General features: G+C 44.5%; 1 protein-coding gene across 1 annotated transcript in view; it reads left to right on the top strand.

Annotated features, from left to right (window-relative positions):
- The window catches only part of Slc49a4 (solute carrier family 49 member 4), a 70,708-nt gene that overhangs the window by 9,375 nt on the left and 40,232 nt on the right, over nt 1-21,101 (top strand). The window contains exon 2 of the mRNA XM_051149866.1: nt 6,515-6,608. Coding sequence (XP_051005823.1) covers nt 6,515-6,608 — 94 coding nt within the window. The remainder of the gene's footprint in view (nt 1-6,514; nt 6,609-21,101) is intronic.

Here is a 21,101-nt window from a genome sequence, read left to right as displayed (position 1 = left end):
GAGAAGTAAGGACTTGAACAGCAACTAGGCAAGAGTCCATGTCTGTGACAATTTGGCAAAGAATCTAGCTGTCTTCTGTCCATGCCCTTAGAAATTGCTTGAGGCTAAATTAAAATATAATGAGTTAATTTATCTGGTGGCGCACGCCTTTAATCCCAGCACTGGGGGAGGCAGAGGCAGGTGGATTGCTGTTAGTTCGAGGCCAGCCTGGTCTACAAAGTGAGTCCAGGACAGCCAAGGTTACACAGAAAAACCATGTCTCAGAAAAAAAGAAAAAAGAAGAAAAAAACTCCCCCCCCCCCAAAAAAAAACCCAAAAACTCAAACCAAAAAAAACCACAAAACATTGTATCTGTGGCTATAATAGTGCTTAGGCAGGTCTACAGGGAAAAAGTGCTAGTGGGACAAAAAGAAATTAAAAATGTATAGTTTGGACAGGAGAAATTGCATTGAGGCTTGTGCAATCACTAATGAGCTAATGCCTGAGGAAAGGGCTGTTCTGGCTGGAACTAAGGGAGGGGTGCCCCTAGGATAAGACCTCACCCAACCAAGCCTCTACCTCGTCAAAGAAAAAGGCCTAAAGAATTTTCTGCTCCTAGTAAGCAACTGCAAACAAACAAACAAAAAGTGCTGCTAATGTGATTCCTGTAAAAGTAACTTGAATTCACCTGATGCAATTGTTGTTTGGAGGCTTACTACCTCTGCTAACCTAGGCCTGATCCTGGAAGCTTCTAGCCTCCGTACAATTTAACCTAGAATGAATAAGCTCACTCTCTCTAATTCTTTCTGAACTCATAGCTGGCTGGTTCAAATTCCTCTCTTAGCGGACTGATTCAATTTGGCTTCTCTCTTGGTCTCTGACTAAATTGCTCTGCTTGACCTCAAACTATTCTTGTCTTCTGGCTGCTCCTCACTCTCTGGCTTGCTCTGTCGTCACCTGTGTCCAGCTTGTTCTCTCTTCAACCTGTCTCTGTAAAACTTTCCCAGTAAAAGTGTGTCTGGATTTCATGAACTGAGCTGCCACAAACTCAACTGCGCTGCACTGGCCTCTCCACTCACTGACTCAACTGAACTGCCTGAACATCACTGGCTAGAACTCTTGAGATCTGCAGGCCTCTTGTCTCCTGAGTACTGGGATTAAAGGCGTGCACCACCACATGCCTGGACCTAAGCTTTTCTTTACCTGAAACTTGCTCTATATCAGGTTGGCCTTGAACTGTCTCCTGAGATTAAAGGCAGGTGTGTGTTCTAGCTAGATCATACTGACCTAGAAGTTTCTTTAGATGCAATCTCTTGCCAGAGCAGCCATATTCTGAATTAAAAATCCTCTACACATTCCAGTGGGTGAGGGTCCATCCAACTGACCGTGCAACTGTCCAGTCCACATGGTGACAGTTTTAGAGGCATGAAGGGTACCTGCATGAAGAGATTGTGGATTATTTCTTGAGGACTTTAGGAGAGCTGGTGAGGCTAGACAGCATACGGCAGGCGAGTCTCTGCATGAAGGGCCTGAGAGGCCATTGAGTGAAGCTGTGAAAATGAAGTCTGTTTTTCAGTGGAGACCCCAAAGTGTGTCAGGTGTGTGGGTATTTTGTCTACATGCATGTCTGTGCACACCATGTAGGCAGTGCCCACAGGAGCCAGAAGAGGGCATTACAGACAGTTGTGAGCCACCGTGTGACTTGAACCCGGGTCCTTTGGAAGAGTAGTCAGTGCTCTTCACTGCTGAGCCATTTTCCCAGCCTCCTGAATTTACTTTCCATTGCAAATATTTGCCAAGTTCAGCTTCAGAAAAATTTTCTGACTCTCCTGTGTCACAGCCTGATGTTTGTGGAGCATCCTGTCCCTAAAGCCAGTGTGTCCCCATCTTGTCTCTCATCCACTGAAAGGCAACTGCCTGAAGTATCTAGATGCCATATTTGGTAGAATTTTAATTTTAATTTTAATATTGCTTGCTTTTGCAAGTGTGTTGTAGCCATACCCTCCATTATGTGGGTTTAGCCCTCACATACTGTGCTTGCTCGAAGTCTGTTCATGCATAAGTTTTATTTGTCTCAAGTGTATTTCACTGGGTCTTTTATTACCTTCCCCCATCTTTCTCCCCCGCCCCTTGAATAGTTGATATCTCTCTGATTAAATGGAATTAGAGAGTCCTGCTGTGTTGAGGTGTAAGCAACAGGAAGAAAGTATTCCATTCATAACTGAGTGGCGTAGATGAACACTTGGCAGCCGTGGAACAAGAAGCCCGCTTCCAGCTTCTCTGCAGCCGTGCCGTGTCCACCCCAAGCTGCGGTAACGATCAGCTTCCCACAACCTCTGCATTCTCATGCTTATATAAGCCATTAAAGCACCATGTGTTTGCTTAGAAGCACCCCACATAGGAAAGCCTTGGGCAGTAGCAGGGGAAAGTTGGCTTGTTTAGACCACATGGCACGGTCAGGCCCCCACTCCTCCTCTGCTGCCTCTATAGTCACAAGCAGAATCCTTAGGAGGAAGATGAACCCTCGTGTACAATGCAAAATATAAAGCTCTGTTTGGTGTCTCATTGGGTGCCTAGAATAACTGTAAACGAGTATTGTCCTGCAGTCTTAGGGTATTTATGGCTGCGGGTATAATTTTCAGTAATTACACTCTATTTCCAGGGGCCATGCTGCCGCTTCCGAGCCTGTGTTCTGCTGGTGGGAGCAGTAATGAGCAGCCTGTATGCATTGCTTGTTACCAGGAAGCACAATTCTCTATGGCATTCCTTCTGCCAAATTGTATTAATCACAGTCAGATTATACGCGAATATTATAAAGTTTGCCCCATTCATATCACAAAGTATTCTCAGTGTGGCGTTTATGTGCCTGATCTGGATCTTAAATTTATTTTCCCTGTGATGTTTGTTCTGCATAATCATCATTTTGTTGACTTACAATTTTCTTCAAGCAGAGAAGAAATTTGAAAATCAAATATTTAACCATCTATCTTCTACTAAAATTTTTTTTTCTGGAAAAAAAAAAAAACAAAAACAAAAACAAACCCAAAAAAACCTCAAAACTAAAACACCCAAACATTTAATTCATTGCTTAACTTCTGTTTCCCCTGCAGCGTGGTTTCAAACGTTGGCTTGGGGAGCTGTTTGAAGGATGGTGGGGCCACCTGCACCATGATTTGTGTGAGTCACCTGTGTGGTGTGGCTGCCACAGGCATTAGGTAATTGTTGATCAGTGTGAACAGAAGAGCAGGGCAAATGCAGGCAGAGGCAATTCATTATGGTGTTTCATTATGTATCCACAGTGCGGGTCTTCGTTAGCATGTGTGTCTCTGGTTACCTTGTGTTCTCTCACTCTGTTGCTGTGACCACTCTTAGGGGAGCAAAGGCTTTATTTGGCTCACAATCCCAGCAAACAGTTCGTTCACCATTCACCATTCACTGTTCACCGTAAGGGAAGCCAGGGCAGGAACTTGAAGCAGAAAGCTTGGAGGAAGGGTGCTTCCGGGTTCTCACTTCAGCTCCTGTTTCCTTACACAGCCCAGGGCCATTTGCCCAGGAAAAGGCTGGACCACAGTTGGCTGAACTTCCTACATCAACAACAATCAAGACAGTGCCCCACAGACCACTCCAATCTGGACAGTCCCATGCTTAAGGCCCACTTCTTGGTGACTCCAGACTGTGTTGAGTGGACAGTTAAAATTGACTCTAGCTCAGACACCTCGTTTGTATACGTATTTCCTTTTGTCCTTTTATTTCCATGCCTGGTCATTGGCACACATTTGAAAATAGCTGGTAATACAAAAGATATAAAGGAAAAACTACCTGATCCACATTTTTTCCTAAAGTCCTGAGCCACAATATATATATATATATAATTTTTTTTCTTTTTAACTTGTCAGGCATGGTAACAGACACCTTTAATCCCAGCACCCAGGAGGCAGAGGCAGGTGGATCTCTTTGAGTTCAAGACCAGCCTGGAAGACACAGCAAATTCTTGGCTAGCTAAGAGCCAAATTTTTTCTAATATGTGTGTGTGTGTGTGTGTGTGTGTGTGTGAATGAATGAATGAATGAATGAATGATGGGGGTGTCGTGCTAACTTTTCCTGAGGAGAAAAAAGTTAATGTTCAATCACCCCAGATGGGCACAAGAAACAGACCGAAATATGATTTCACCAAAGTTGAATTTGGTGATCATAAACTCACTGAATTTTCTTACAGAACACTGGCAAAGGTTCACTTACAGAATCGTGGGTGACACCCAGGCAGCTGCATCACCACAAAGGCCTACCCCACCATGGAAGCCACCTCCCAGAGTCCTGTTTTAACAACCATCTGCTTCCTATACAGTTTAGCGTCTCCCAGGAGCACTTGCACCCAGAGCTGGGGGAAGTAATAGCTGAAATTCCAGGCAGGGCTTCCTGACACTAGGTAGTGTTTGTAGCTCCATCACCATGCCCAAAGACTTGGCTTCCATGGACTGTTGTGCTCTCGTTGTCATGGCTACAAGATCCCTTCCAAGAATGACATCTTGTTATAAGGAGGGAAAAGATACATACAATGGCGGGGGTGGAGGGGTGTCATCATTTATGGATTTTGGAGGACACTTTTCAGGAGTTCATTCTTTTTCCATCAGAAGTTCCAGGGATTGAACTCGGACTCTATGGCTTGCGTAGCAAGGAGCTTACCACTGTGTCATCTTGCTTGCTTCGGATTTTAATTTTAATGGCATTTAATATATATATGCATATTTGTTTATTATTTTTGTTTTGCACACATGTATGTATGTATGTATGTATGTACACCTTGTACATGCCTGGTATTAAAGGTCAGAAGAGGTATTAGAAACGAATAATACTGTTCCTGTTCTCAGCGTCACACCATGCAGTTTCTATCAGTACAAAGGTCCATGGTACATCACCAAGGCTGGCCAGCAAGCACACATGACGTAGATGTCACTGTATCTTTTATCTCTAATACAAGAGGGCATTCGGCTATTCCTCCTTGTAGAATGTTACCTCACAGCCCACTCTCAATCGGCTGATATGGACAGTGGAAGGAAAAGGAAAGTAAGAGACTTAAGAGCATGTCAACATAAAAACCACAGCTCTCATCTTAAAGGAAATAAGAAATAGTTTATTTTGGAGCCATTCTAAGTGACAATTGCCTGGAAACACAGATTTAGATTACCCTAAATTCCATGTTCCAAGGTGGAAGCAGTTACAGGAGGCTTTTATAGTCTCACAGAACATGGAAGGTTATAAATCAAGACAAGTTTAAGTACATTTGTGGTTACACCAGAGAGGCCGGTGAAACATGACGGAAGGCAGCTGTAGATGCTCTCTGAGGATGCTCTCTGAGGATGCTCTTAGCTTCAGCACCTGCTAAGTCAGTAGATTCTAAGAGGTTTTTGTTTATTACCACAAGATGTTAGTTCCAATACAGAGTTGGGCAAGCAAGGGCTGTTCCAGAGGCTGAAACTAGCCCAAGATAAGGTAATTAGCCTCTGAACCTGCAAATCGCAGTCTCTCCACGGCACTGAACCTTCACTGGTTCCTCAGTCTCGGATTCCCTGGAACCAGAGTGATGGCTGCCTGCGAGCCACCATGGAGATGATGGGATTTGAACCTTTGTCCTCTGCAAGAGCAGCAAGTGCCATTAACCTTGTAACTTTCTCTCCAGGCCTAGTAGCATCATTTTATAAGTTAAACACTATCTGAATAAAAAAAAAAAAAAAGAATTAGAAGTCGATTAGTAAATAATAATAAGTAAATCTGTATTAATAACCAGAGGGTTATAAAGACCACTTGCCCTGCCCCATAGTAAACATTAATTTGTATCGATTTAAACTAAGATATACAGTTGGCCAACTGTCATTTTGTTTTTTGGTTGTTTTTTTTTTTTTTTTTGAAAAGTAAAAAACATAATATACCTGTCACTAAACAATTTTTAGTGACAATGTAATTTTTGTTATTGTTGTTTTGTTTGTTTGTTTTTGGTTTTTCGAGACAAGGTCTCTCTGTGTATCCTTTGCTATCCTGGACTCTCTTTGTAGACCAGGCTGGCCTTGAACTCACACCGATCCACCAGCCTCCGCCTCCTGAGTGCTGGGATTAAAGGCGTGCGCCACCATGCCTGGCCCGACAATGTAGTTTTTATTAGCAGTTTGAATTTGAAAGTTGGAATTTTTACATTTGATGGATATTCACTTTTACTTTTGTTTGTGTATGTGTGTGAGGCACAGAATTGAAGTAGTCTTTTACATTTATTTTCCACACTTTGACTGTAAACTTTCCAGACATTCAGTTGGGTGGTTAGAGTGATGAGGGTCCCCCCACCCCTTTCTTTGTGCTCATCTCAGTTTTCTACCCACGTCCGGTTTTCAGTGTACAGGTGACGTTCTCCCTTCCCATTGGGGGCACTAGAGAAAAGCTGTTGTGTCAGAACGTGATCGTAGATTGATTTAATGAGAGGCATCTCAGCTAACATCGGGCTCCCATAAAGGACCCAGTTTCATGTGGATGCTTCCCTCCTCCCCAGGTCTGCGGGTGACTGTGCTCCTGACGTCCTTCCTTATGGTCTTGGGAACTGGTCTAAGATGCATACCTGTGTCAGACTTAACCCTTAAGAGAAGGTAAGTCCCATATGACATTCCCGCACATTTTAGTCTTTTACTGCCAGTGTGTTATCTATGCGTGATTATAAGCCTCTGGTCATGTGATCTGGGCAGAGTCACAGGTGTGGGGGACTTTATTCTTTTTACCATTTGCAGTGGGTAACTTAGTTTCTTGTCACATGGAAGATGCTGGACTAGTCATGGAAACTTAAAAAAAATCACAGCAAAACAAATGAATCTTCTTGTTACCCAGGAGCCACAATAACCATGAGAAAATGAAAGCATAGTGTACTGCAAATGAGTGTAACAGGTCACATACACATATGCGTATGTTTCATAAAATGGAGGCAGTGAGGCTAGAGAGATGGCTCAGAGGTTAAGAGCACTGTTGCTTTTGCAGAGGATCTGGGCTCAGTACCCAACACCTACATGGTAGCTCATAGTCATCTGTATACCCCGGTTTCAGGGGAACCAACAGGTAAGTACACATATGTATGTGCAGGCAAAACATTTGTACGCATAAAGTAAAATAAGTCAATCTAAAAAAATTTTTTTTAATAGAGGGAATGGTATAAAGGAGATATAAAATTACCCTGTAGTAGTTTAGGTCTTCCTGAGGGAAGAGCTCACCTGGCAGGGAGGCAAGGATAGTGAGAACCAAGTGAGTGGTTTTGTAGGAAGTGTGGAAAGACCTGAAAAGACCTAAGGTCCATGCCGCAGTAGGCACTGCGGGGTTGTGGGGCTGGACCCTTAAAGGTTGTGTGAGCCCCTAGAAGGACTTGAGGGCCTTTTCCGAGCTAGGAAAGCACTGGAGGCTCTAAGCTGTGGAGTGTCCTGGCTGCAGGCTGCTGTACCACCTGTGCGGAAGCTGGAGGTGACGGGCGGAATAAGGAAGCTGGCTGGGAAACTAGTCAGCGAACTGGCGGGGAGATAGTTGACAGCTGGGTGTGGTGGTGGCAATGATGACATGAACAGTGGTGAAATTCTATATATATTGTGGAGAACTTGCTTCTGGAAATGAAGATGTCGGGAGGAGAGGGATCCAGGGCAACTCCTGGCTGCAAGGATGACACGCGTGGGATTAGATCTAGTGAGGAGACGTCAGAGGCGTCAGAGATGGTGACACAGGAGGGGAAGTGGCTTTCAATGGCAAGGTGGCTTTCATTTAGAACAGAACTTTATAAAATGTTCATTTTCTGGTTTTCAAAATATATTCTCTTTTAGGAAACTTAAGATACAAATGTTTTGTATTGTTAAAGAAAGCAAGAAAAAGCTCATGTGGGCTCCCACGGGAAGGCTGTCCACTTCCATCCTTCTCGAATTGGGTCTTTATTGTGTTTGACATGGTCTTAGCTGTTTAAACATTGCAGGTTTGTGTATTTGTTTTAAAACATCCACAGTGTTAAAATGCAGTCTCAGTGTAATGCCCTCAAGGCTCTCTGAAGAAGTCAGTCAGCCTTTGGTGTTAATTCTGCTTTGGGCCACCTGTGATGTTACAGCCCAGCCCTGCTCCCCTTCATCCTTCCTGTTAGGATTCTAGAAACGAAGAGTTAGTTGGGTCTGCATTTTGGTAGAGAAGGTGAAACGAAAGAGAAATAGATCTCATAAAGAAGTAAGAATAAGTATAGGATGGGCAGGAAGGAGAAACGGAGCTCAGGGGTATCGAACCTTTCCTAAGAAGACGTTTTAAGTTTAATTTCAATCTTGCATTGGCCTGTAAAGACTGGGTTCCCCGGCATAAGACCCTTTGTGTCCTGCAGTAATTCCAAGCAGTGCTCACAGTGCCCAGTGCAGCTGTCCAGTGAAAATACTCCAGTATAACCTATGTTTTATCTGATAAATGTGCTAGGTTGCTACTTTTTCAGCTTATATGACACCGTGGAAGGAGTAAAGACTTAAACATCACAGAAACGAGAATAGGCTATCTGTCTCGTGGGCTTATCTCACACGGAGCTTTTTGAGTTCTGGCCCAGCCTGTTTGGGGTAGTGCCCTGAACCCTGACTTCCTATTATCCTGACTGACTCCTGTCACGATCAGGATACATGATCAGCAGCTTCCCAAGCAGTGCTTCCTAATGGGGCTCCACCTTTGAGTGTTATGGGTATATTATTGATAACTATGCTGAGCAATGTATTACCCAAATGTATTTTACCTGAATGTCTTGATGAAAACTCAGGAAAAAATATGTTGCCACTTTTTCTTGATAACATCATAGATAAAAGGGGATACTCGGATAATGAATAATAATGCATTTCTCCTAAGATCAGTCTAACAACAACAGAAAGAAACTATAAATGCAGCCGGGCGTGATGGTGCACACTGTAATCCCAGCACTCAGGGAGGCAGAGGCAGGTGGATCTCTGTGAGTTTGAGGCTAGCCGTGTCTACAAAGCGAGTCTAGGACAGACATCCAAAGCTACATAAAGAAACCTTGTCTCAAACCCCCTCCACTCCCCAAAAACCAAGCTATGAACATTCTGTAGCAGCGAATAGCTTTACGTTACAGTATGGGATGCTCTGTGGCTGCTCCATGGACAGGCTAGACTTCTTACAGGTAAAGTAAGAAGTTTCTGTCCTTAGTCACAGATGTACCAGCCATCCATGACACACGCGTGTTTATTAATTACCTTTCCATTCAGAGTCTTTCTTGTGAATGCAAACAGTTGGTAGCTTTACTAACAGGCCAGACAGGTGAAGAATGTGGTTCTGATGAACATAGATTTTTCTAGAAATAGTCTCCATTGTGAAATGCTTTGCAGCTGGCCAAGTTGTCTTCCAAATGGCTGTGCTAGGAAAGGTCGTTTGCTTAAAGGCTTTTCGAAGCTAAAAAACAGTGAGAAGAAACTCAGACCCTTGCCTTCCTGCTTCAGTGAACTCCTGTTGCATCAAAGACCTAAACACAAAAAACAAGCCGTAAAGGTGTTAGGAAACAGTTGTTTTAAAGAAGCTGAGAGTCGGGGAGGCCTGCCAAATAAGACGCAAATCCCCAAATGGAAAATGTAGTCAGATGTCTTCATGATTAGCCAAGCTGTAAAACAAAGTCAGAAGACCATTTAGAAAGTAGGAAATACAACAAGTCAGACAAACGGGCCATGTCTTTAGTTGGAAGTAATCATTTCAAGTCAGTAAAGAAGTAACAACCCTGTAGGAAGTGGGTAGTGGATATGACAAGCAATAATAGAAATTAAAATGCAAATGACAGAACGAAAGGAAAGAAGCCAGCTTCCTGTCACGCTTACATAAACGACAGTTAAGAGAGTAATTGGCTATCTGTCTGGCATTGCTGGTGTTAGAACAGTTTGGGATGTCCTGTTTGCAGGGTGTTTGGGCAATATATCTGGTTTTAAATGTACGTGTCTTTTTACTATGTGCATTTATAAGAAATTAGCCCACGTGCAAAGCTGTACCAGGTGGCAGGGCCTACCACGTGTGCGCAGCTTTGCTTGTGGTAGCAGAAGGCTGCATTCACATACGTGCCAGCCACAGAGGCCTGTGCCGTGCATTGTGGAATTGTTTGCGGCTGTGAAAGGGTAACCGTTTTGCAGGTGCTGATGGGGGCTGTCTCCAAATTATGCTGCTGAGCAAAGAAGCACAGTTAGAACACTAGGTTTAGTGTGTTTCTGCTTAGAAAACAATGGCAAAGGCCTTTATGGCAGCTCTAGCAAGGACCATTTCTACAAGAAGCCATGATGTTGGTTGTCTCTAGAAAGGGAGCCAGGGAGCTGCTCTGGAGAGAAGAAAATATCTGTTTCTTGTTTTATATTCTTAACTACTATTAGGAATATTCTACCTCACATGTATATGTCTTAGGTTGCTTTCTGTTGCTGTCATAAACACTTTGGCCAAAAGCAACTTGGGGAGGAAAAGGTTTATTTCACTTTCAGCTTCCAGTCTGTCACTGAGGGAAGTCAGGGCAAAACTCAAGGAAGGAACCTGGAGGCAGGAGTAGATACAGAGGCCAAGGAGGAACGCTGCTTACTGGCTTCCTCCCAACGGTTTGCTTAGCCTGGTTTCTTATAGAACCCAGAGCCTTCTGACCAGGAATGGCCCCAACCTCAGTGGGGTGGGACCTCCCACGTGAGTCATGAATCAGGAGCATGCTCCACAGACTTGTATACAGGCAATTTGACAGAGTCATTTTATCAATTGAGGTTGCTCTTCTGAAATGACTCTAGCTCATGTCAATTACAAAAACAAAACAAAAAACAGAGCTGTATGTATGTATGCATTGCCTTTTCGACTAATTAAGTAGAACTACAGTGCGCTTACTTCAGAGGACAAGAAATAACTTATTCTGGAGCCAATGTGAATGGCCTGTGGTTGGGACCATAGATTCAGGCTGGCGCAAACTGTATGCACAGACGAAGAAAAAAAACAAACAAACAAACAAAAAAAACGTAAATCAAGGCTTTTCAAACACATCAATGGAGACATCAGGTAGGTAGTTGACAGGGGTCCAGTGCAGCATGGCAGCATTTTTTTGCTTGGTGGGAACTAGCGATCTGTACATTCAGGGATTCACCTAGTGGTCACAAAGAAGAGAGTAGCAAATGGCCATTAAGAGGCCTAAAGGTGACCTAAGGTGATGTGGCATTGGCCTAGACACATTCCATTGTCTCAGGTCACTGAAATTGTACTCAGTCAGCCTGGTTGAAGGTTTTCTCCAGGAACTTTCATCACAGTTGCCCTTGTTGGTCAAGTACCCCATTCTGTGCCTGTGGACTATGAATAATGAGAGACAGAGAGAGAGAGAGACACACACACACACACACACACACACACACAGACACACACACACACACACACACACACACACACACACACACACACAGAGACAAGGAGGGGCTACATCTAAATTTCCCCAGTATAGAAATGTGAATCATTTGATAGAAAAATGTGCAATGTGTACATTTAAGAACAAAGACTCTTTTCTGTAAAAATGTATAAAATTAAGATTACCATACATCGGTGTCTTTAAAACTGAATTCCACAAACTACCTGTTTACCGACATTCTAGATCATTGGTCCCCAGCCCAGTTCTAACAGTTTTAACAAGGTCTCTTAGGTAATCTCATGCCTATTTAGGCTTAGGCACTACCCAGGGCAGAGTACTGTAACTTTATATAGCAGTCCGTCAAGTCAATTGCATCTCGTCAATCCTTTCTGTGATAGAATAACACAAGCGCATTTAGGTGGATTCCTGCTTAGGCTCTAGGGGCTGAGGGGTAACTCAGCACTGAGGAGCACTGTGCTCAGTTCCCAGCACCATAGGACTGCTCAGAGCCTTCTGTAATTCCAGTTCAACGGGATCTGATGTCCTCTCCTGGCCTCCTTGGGCACCAGTCACACACAACACACATATACCCACACAAAATAAATAAATGTAGTTTTTCCCTGAAAAACATTTATTTTTTGGGTGGGGGTTGGGAAGGGTCTCTCATAGTGTAGCCCAGGCTGGCCTCCCATGCCCTTTGTAGCTGAGGATGACCTTGACCTTAATTCTCCTGACTTCACCTCCCAAGTGCACCACCACACCCAGCTCACGTAGTTCTGGGGGTTCATCCTGCGCCTGCCTTCAAGGCTGCACAATTACCACCAGAGTCACATTTGCCCCAGGAAGAATATAAACGTTTAAGAGTACTTCAAAGGCTGCTGGAAAATGCCCATTTCTTTCTTTCTTTCTTTTTTTTTTTTTTTTTTTTTTCTTCTTCTTTAAAATAAGAGTTTGTTTTTGAGTTTTCCCCCCTTATTACTAAAAGAAACAATTAAAATTTTATTTTATCCACAACAGAATAGTTATAAGAACAAAATGGGCTAAAAGCTGTTGTTGGAAATACAAGTCAATGGCTTATTAAATCATTCTGGAAAGTGGAGTGTAGCGGGTGTTCTTGAAATTGGCTACTATTAGAAAAAAGCAGCACACATCAGAGTGCAGTCATGACCCACTTGAAAATTGGCATTTATATGAGACAAAAGAAAGCAAAGTAAATCTTGTTGCCAAAGAGTTGGGTTTTTCTTTCTTCTCTAAGCATAAAGACAGCAAGGGAATCAGCAAGGGAAACACTCGTGATTAGGGCCAGGGTGATGGTTATGTTAGCATCCGACATCAACATATTGAATTTTATGCTTCAAAATAAATTATAAAATGCAAAATGGGAGAATGTATGTTGGAGATGTTTTAGATAGTGTGTAAATTATGTAGGCATTTGTCCTAGTTTGCGTCTCTGTTGTCACAATAAAACACTGACCAGAACCAACATAGGGGAGGAAAGGCTATTTCTTTCTTCCGGTCGATCACCGGGAGAAGTCAGGGCAGGGGCTGGAGGCAGAAGCGGAAGCAGAGACCTTGCGGAACAGCGTTTGCTGGCTTGTTTTACTACCTTTCTTACACAGCTCAGGTCACCTGCCCAGCGATGGTGTCACCTGCATCAATTAACGGTCAAGAAAATGCCCCATAGACTCCCCTTAGGCCAGATGGAGGCAGTTCTTCGGTTGAGATTCCTTCTTCCCAGGTGTGCCAAGTTAACAACTAGGATTAGCTGTCACGGTACTTTAAAAAAAAAAAAGTCAAGGGTTTGAAAGGAAGAAAAGGCGGGGAGAAATGATGTAATTATAATCTCAAAAAATAAATAAATAAAAGAGAAAAAAGTCCTACTTAGTGTTTGTTTCCCTATTCTATCATTTAAATTCATAATTCAGTTGATATTTATTAACAGCCTATGTTTGCATATTAATAAAGTATAGGCTGGCCTCTGTAACACAGAGACCAAAAATACAGCTTGATAAAAGCTTAGTTTTCTTTCAAGTGTTAATATTGTGAGGTGACTCACAGTAGTCTAAAAGGTCATGGACTGCTTAAGAGAAGTGGGCAGTTCCAGCATCCCCTAGATGACCACCCTGGCCGTGTGACCAGAGCTGGCTCTGAGAAGGGTATCACAGCATCGTTAGATGATGACCAAAGGCTGTACACATCATTTCTGCTCATCTCTCATCTGTACAGGCTTATCGTGTGCTCAGGCACACCCATCTGCAAGAGAAGGCAGAGGGTAGCTCAGCTGCCAGTACCCAGTTGAAACACGCAGAGAACATGTCACTGTCGTGCCCAGTGATGCCGGCTGCCAGACCCATGGTCGGGGAGGTTTGGTAGCGCCTTAGATTGTTCAGGTTGTTTTTATTCATTATCCTTGGTGGCTATGGGGAACTGTGTGACCTCTGTGTGCATCTTGGGGTGCCACAGCTCTCACAGTTCACTTTCTACCTGGAGCTGATTTGGGGACCTGGGGGCTACTCTGGGTCTTGAGCAGTCTTAAGTTTTGTTGGCCTGTTTTGTGGGATCTAGGCAGTTCACATCCCTCAGGCACTTCCTAGACTCCTATCTCGTCTGTCACAAGGGTTCCACGTGAGTACAGCCACACCAAAAGATTTTTACTTGTGGCTGTGGTTTTTGGAGCAGTTGAATTTCCTACCTTTTACTGCCCATCCCTGTTCTCCTAATGTATTTTTTAAAAATTTAGTTTTACTGCTTTTTAATGGTGTCTGTGTGCAGGTGGGTATGTACAAGCGCATGCAGGTGCCCATGGAGGCCAGAAGCATTGGGTCTCTGTGGAGCTGGAGTTACAGGGGGCTGTGAGCTGCCCAGTGTGAGTGCTGGGCTCTCCGTAGCCGGAGCAGCACACACTCTTACCTTCTGAACCATTTCTCAGCTCCCACCCCCTCAATTGAATGATGACTGCCTTGGTACTAGGCTACAAAGGTCAGCCTGAGTAGGAAAATGATATCTTCTACCTGATTTGTGCATGTAGACGGCTTGAAGCACTTTTCTGGCTTTTTCGGTTTATGACTAGGAGCACTCTCAGACCGCATTTTCTGCATATTCACTAAATTAAAGTTGTGAGCTCTGAGTAGAAAGAAACCCTAGCAGGCTCGTGTCCCATGTATTAATACTTGTAAACCAGATAGCATATCCCTGACTTTGTGTCACTCCCAGGTGATATCCTGAAATCATTGTGGCTGTTTTGGTTTACTGTGATAAAATACCTGAAATTTAAAAAGTAAAAAAGCCAGGTCTCTGGAGGCAGAGGCAGGTGGATTTCTGAGTTCTTGAGGCCAACCTGGTCTACAAAGTGACTTTCACAATAGCCAAGGCTACACAGGAAAAAACAAACAAACCAAAGAATCTAGCTTAAATGGAGGTGTGGTTTATTTTGGCTTGTGGCTTAAGGAGTTTACTGTCTGTTTTTGGGCCTATGGTATAAGGCAATGCCTGAGGTCAAAGGAAACTGTGCCCCATGTTATGCCCAGATCGCTAGATCCCCAAAGACTACCAGGAATCTGACGCTGTATGCAAAAGCAAGGAGTCTTTATTCAAACTCGGACCCTCAAACCTCACCAACGCCTCAGATCGGTAGCAAGAGCCTCGGTACTTGTCGTTAGGCAGCTTTTTTTTTTTCCCCCAAGACAGGGTTTCTCTGTGTAATAGCCCTGGCTGTCCTGGCCTACTTTGTAGTCCAGGCTGGCCTCAAACTCAGAGATCCACCTGCCTCTGCCTCCCCAGTGCTGGGACAAAGGCATGCGCCACCACACCTGTCTCTGGCAGGGTTTTTATTATGGTTACAGCAAAGAACAGGAGATTCCAGTTTGGCAGCTACAGGATTGGGGTTGCGCTAGGGGATTGGTCGGACTTGACCAGGAAATGCTTAAGCAAAACATCTCGGCACCATAAGTGCTTGATTGGTTCTAGCCTGGGGTGGTTCCTTCCTGGAACAGTTTGTAGTTTTTCCAGCAACAGAGGTAAACTTAGGGACAGGCTCAAGATGACGCCTGCTGACAAAAATGACATTAGCGAGGGCTCTTCACCCCACAAGGGCAGGAAGTGGCCAGCTTCCTTCCTTGAGGCTCCACCTCCCTAAGGTTGTACCATAGGTTTACATCCAAGCTTCACAACTGGAGCTCTGTGATTCAGATCCAAACCACAGAAATCGGCAAGAGGCAAGGAGCTCAGAGCCATGTTACGGTTTTCCTGTAAGTCTACAGGTCCCCAACCCTCTCAGCCGACAGTTGAACCTCCAGGCAGTGCCAAACATGACATATCTTTGTGAATGTAGCTTATAGTTTGTGACTAATTTCTCAACCAGGGGTAGGTTAGCCCACTGTAACAAATAGATCCCAGAACGCACTGGTTCAAACAACATAGCGTTTCTTGTTTGATCACCCAGAATAGGAAGGTGGGCTAGGGCAGGAGGGTAGTTGTGTGTTAATCCTGTGAGTCCCCAGAAAAACCGACTCCACCATTTTGGGCCAAATTTGAATCAAGCTTTATCAAATATTAAATACAAACCAAAAGATGCACTTTGGTCAGGACCATCCCCCGAAACTTCCCACCTGAGAATGGCTTCGAGCCACTTATTACAGGGTCTTATAAGGACAAATTTATGGGGCACCTTATTTTTCCATGAGGTGTTGTTATTTCCCAAGAACTACAACTCCCAGCATTCCACAAAGCTACCTGGCTCCTGAACAGATAGGGCCTACAGGTTTATATTGGGCGTTACACTGGTCTGGAAGTCATCAAAGAATTTAAGGTCCCTTTTGTTGTGCACTACCATCACTTTCAGTGGGACGGAAGCCCAGGAGGGAGGTTTTCTCTGCAGGGACATGGCCTTGAAGTCCTAACTTAGGTACTTACGCAAGCAGCAGTGCGGGCTTGTAAATGTGGACAGTGTCTTACTCTACAAACGTAGGGTAGGCAACGAGTTAATAGTTCATTGTCTGTTTCTTTTATGGGAGGAAGAGATCATTTTGGATTCTCACCTCATACTCTGTATCCAAACAAATTCAGATGAAGCAGTTAGATATTTAATAGCAAAACAGTATGCGGGACTGTTTATCCCTTTACTGCTTGAGAATACTTTTCTAAGTGGAATAATAAAGAGAAAAATAGACAGATGAAACTACAAGTTATTAAATATTATGATGCAAAAATAAATTACTAGGGTAAACTACTTGTTAAAAATAAAAACAGCACCAGGCTGGAGAGATGGTTCAGTCAGTAAAGTGCCTACAAGTTGGCAACCTGAGTTCAGATCCTAACACCCACATAAAAAGGCCAAGTGTAAGCTGGACGCGGTAGCGCATGCCTTTCGTTCCAGCTCTCAGGAGGCAGAGGCAGGGGGATCTCTGTGAATTCAAGGCCAGCCTTGTCTACAAAGTGAGTCTAGAATAGCCAAGGCTACACAGAGAAATCCTGTCTCGGAAAAAAAAAAAAAAAAGTTTCTATACAGCAAAAGAAATGAGTAAGTGAAGAAACAGCCTACAAAATGAAAAATGTACCTCTGTGTGTGTGTGTGTGTGTGTGTGTGTGTGTGTGTGTGTGAGAGAGAGAGAGAGAGAGAGAGAGAGAGAGAGAGAGAGAGAGAGAGAGAGAGAGAAAGGATTTATATATGAGCTCACAGTACAACTACAAACAGCCCCATCATTAATGAGCCCATGAAACGAGCACAGAATAGAAGCAACAGCCAGTCCTGGCCTAGATGCAGACAGAGCAGACTTTAGACCCTGCTGGTGGAGTGAGAACTAGTCCAACCACTTTGGGACTCAGGATGGAAGTTTCTCAGAAAACTAAAAATAGAACTACCATGTGACCTAGCTATACCACCTGTCAGTGTTCACCCAGAAGAGCTGACTCATCAGAGATAGAGGCACACCAGTGTTTGCTTCTGCTCTTCACAGGCTAAGTTATGAATACACCTGGGTGTTATTCAACAGAAGAGTGGACAAAAATGTGGTTTATCCCTAGTCTGGTTTTTTCAGACCTAAAAAATAATGGGGTAAAGTTGTTTGCTGGAAAATGAATTCAATCATACTAAGCTAATTAAGTCAGTCTGGGAAAGACACACGTTGCATGTTTTCTCTCATTTGTGGGGTCTAGTCTTTTTAGATCTATAAAGCCGAATGTGTACAGATGACATGAAAGTAGAAGTAAAACTGTCTGGGGAGCAAAGGGGACTATTGAGATGGAAGACGGGGTGAAAGAGAGTAGTGGACATGAGGGGCGTGCGCTAAGCCCATCATAGACATGCACGCAGACTGTCTTAGGTAACCTTCTACGGCGCAGTCTTTTAAAGGAAGGTAGGGCATATGTTATTTCTCTGTGACCCTTTGGATGGTCATCTGAGAGTGTTCTTACAGAAGAATCGAGACCAGCCCGTCCTGCCGTGGCTGCCTCGTGTCCTGTTCTCCTGTGCACTCTCCCTTCATTGCCGGCTGCACTGTGAGATGGCGCAGCCGCACAGCGCTCAGTGTAAATAAAGCCTAAGTGATGACATTCGGATAGTCGGCCTCCAAAACTCTGGCCCAGGTGGCCCTCTTGCCTTCTCTAGTAGGGTAGACCAGGTATTTGTTACATAACAAAAAATATCTGATACAGTTTACTAACCTGCTAACTTGAAACCAAGAAAGTATCCTGGCTTGTTTTAAAGTAGGGCCCTTGTAATCTCAGGGCTCCTAAGAGAGGCAAAAGGCTGGGAGTAAAGGCATGTGCCACCACGCCCAGCCTATTTTTCCCATTTTCAATATCCAGTGGGTTTATGTTGATGGGAGAAGGTTAGCAGTTAGAAAGTTTCTGAATTGTTGGCGTATTAAGTCTTAGAGGTAAATAATTTTTATGAATTCTAAGTTATTTCATATTTAAAAATAGAATTTAAGGCCGGGCCTGTGATGGGGCACATCTTTAATTCCGGCACTTGAAAGGCAGAGACAGGCAGATCTCTGTGAGTTTGAGGCCAGCCTGGTGAGTTCCAGAACTTCAGGGTTACACAGAGAAACAAAACAGAAGGACTTAAGTAAAGAACACTGGCTTACCTCAAGGAAGTCTGTGCTGATTTTAAGAAGTCAGTCTGATCTCTGCAGTGCAGGTCATGCCTGGGGGCTAGTGAAGTAGGTGTGTGCTCAGGATGGAAACGCTCCAGGGCTGTGTGCCTTGCAGCGTCATAAAGGCCCCTAATGCTTACTGTTCTTATTTATAAATGGAGAGCCTGCAGAGTGAGCCTGGAGGAGAGCAGAAGGGTCTGTGAGTCCCATCTAAGCCTTCAGCCACGTGACTGAGACCCCACCCACTACTCTCTAGATCAAGGGAAACTATAAAGTTGTAAATGGTATTTTAAATGTGATATTAGCCTCTCCACGGAGTAGGCTTGAAGCCAGTGTTAGCTACAGAAACGTGAATGATAAAACATACTATTCTGAGTAGGAATCGTAGGTGTTTGTGCCATGATGCCGGGAAGCAAAGGCTAGGTTGCCAGAACGCCACTAAGTGCAAGCTGAAACATCAAGTGCTAGAAACCACCTGACTGAAGCTCTTTGGTCTGAACTTGAGCCACTGGCATTTCTTTGAAAAATCTAAAGAACATTGAATAGAACAGAATGGAGTACAGCAGCGCGTGAGTGCTGTCCACGTGTCCTCAGGGCTTGCCCTCTCTCTGTGCAGGGCATTAATCGAGGCCCAGAGATGCCCAGAGCAGTCAGAATTCAACAGACCCCTTACAGCCAGAACCATGGTAGCACACTCTTGTCCCTGCAGCCCAGGTTTGTGGGGAGCGGAGGGACCTCCATATCTTGTTCTCCTTGCTGCGTGCTCTGGGAATATAAATCGATCCCATACTTAAAAAGGTGAGGCCTCATCAATTTCCCACCTGGTTTACAGTGGTGGGATAAAGTAGGCTCGCAAAAATGGGATAAGGAGAAAACAAAAGATTTCTGGGAGGAAAGAGGCAAAAGCAGTTGAGTTGAGGGCAGGGACAAAGAGCACTGAGGGGAGCAGCCTTGTCAGGAGACTGGGAGGAAAGAGGCAGTGCAGTTGCAGCTGACAGTCCTGCACAGGCCCAGCGGGTGTGATGGTCTGCCGTGCATTACCCAGACCAGCTCCTGACCACTCTTGCTGGTGCCCCATGGCTTCTGTGCTGTGCCTAGCCACTGTGCTGGGACAATGATGGGGAGCGTGGTGGGGACAGAATTTGTGTGCCACTGCATGGTCGTAGAGGTCAGAGGACAGTCTGTGGGACTCCATTCTCTCCTTTTATCTTGTGGTTCCCAAGGATCAAACTTTGCTCGGCAGAGTTGGCAGTAAGACCTTCACTTGTGGAGCTGTCTTGCCAGCCCTCACTTTGCTTTTTTTACATAGCTAAATTAAAGTTTCTAAAAATGTGCAGATTGTGCTTAAACAGGTCTAGAGTGAAAAAGACATGTGACAGAAGTGCCGTGGGCATCTGGGGATCTACTGGCTTTAGTGGAGCTATCTGGTCACAAAACATTTTGAATTCACTTCTTTCACCCAGAAAATTATTTCCCTCACACAAGAGAGCATAATTTTCCCCCATTTTTGAACCTAGCAATTTTAATGGCATTTGGAGCCATTTTCCCTTCAAATAATCTCCCTGGCTTTCGTGGAGAGACAAGAAGACCCGCTCTCACGTTTCACTTCTTGCTCACTGAGCTGCTGTTCAGGCCCCTGCCTCCCTCCTGCATGTCTATTATTTCTTTCTGCATTCTGGAGATGCTTTCCCTTGAATGGCTTAAGATGCCAGTTTCTAGAAAGTAAAAAGAGAGAAAGAATTTAAAATGTACATGCTGCTTAAAAAGCACAGGTAGGAGACCGTCACCTGTGGGTCCCTTCCCTTCCCCTGCCTCTGAGGAGGAGGCACTGACCTGCCGCCTTCCTAGCCTAGATTTCAGTGAACACCTGGCTTCTTCCTTCAGGATGGCTCTTGGGTGTGAGTGTGTATGGAGAGTCAGAGGGCGAAGGGGACAAGGGTTTGGCAGTTAAGAGGTAAGCGTACTAAATAGCTGATTAAGAAAAGTGGACAAGAGAACAGGTGGCGGCCAGTCTGTCCTTCACTGACCACTGACCTCGCAGCTGAAGCCAGAAGCACAGTGTTAGGACTGCGGGGCTGTGAGGGCCTGGTCTAACACACACACACACACACACACACACACACACACACACACACACACACACACACACACGAAAAGGTCTAATGAGCTGAAGGTTTCAGGACATCAGTCAGCCTTGCAGATGCTCAGGAGATGTACACAGAGACTAAACTTATCTTCTCTTTCTGTAGAATTTTAGTCTTAATGCCCCGGGCCATTCAGCTATCTAGTTATAGTGCTCTTCTGAGTCAGGTGGTGATACAGGGGAAATCAAGGTCCTCCTGTGGGGCTCTTAGTCTCATTAATAAAAATAAAGTTAAGTATGGACTGAAATGGAACGATTGTATTAGTGCTTAAGTAAAGCCCCAGAGCAGGCAAGCTGTAAAAGCCTCGGCAGCTGCTGGGAAGGCGAGTGGAGGAGAGGAAGGGAAAGATTGCCTAGTGCTGGCACAGAGGTCACACACAGGGTGGACATGGAGGGGAGGAGGGACATGTGGGGAGGGACGCTTCAGAAAAAGCGTCAGGACGCCCAGAGTTTTGGGGGGGAAGCATGCTTAGAAAAGAGATGAAAAGGAGGAAAGGAA

The sequence above is a fragment of the Acomys russatus genome, chromosome 8 (assembly GCF_903995435.1).
Source record: "Acomys russatus chromosome 8, mAcoRus1.1, whole genome shotgun sequence".
NCBI classification, from domain to species: Eukaryota; Metazoa; Chordata; class Mammalia; order Rodentia; family Muridae; genus Acomys; species Acomys russatus.
The sequence above is the reverse complement of the archived record's forward strand: the minus strand, read 5'-3'. Positions and strand labels throughout refer to the sequence as shown.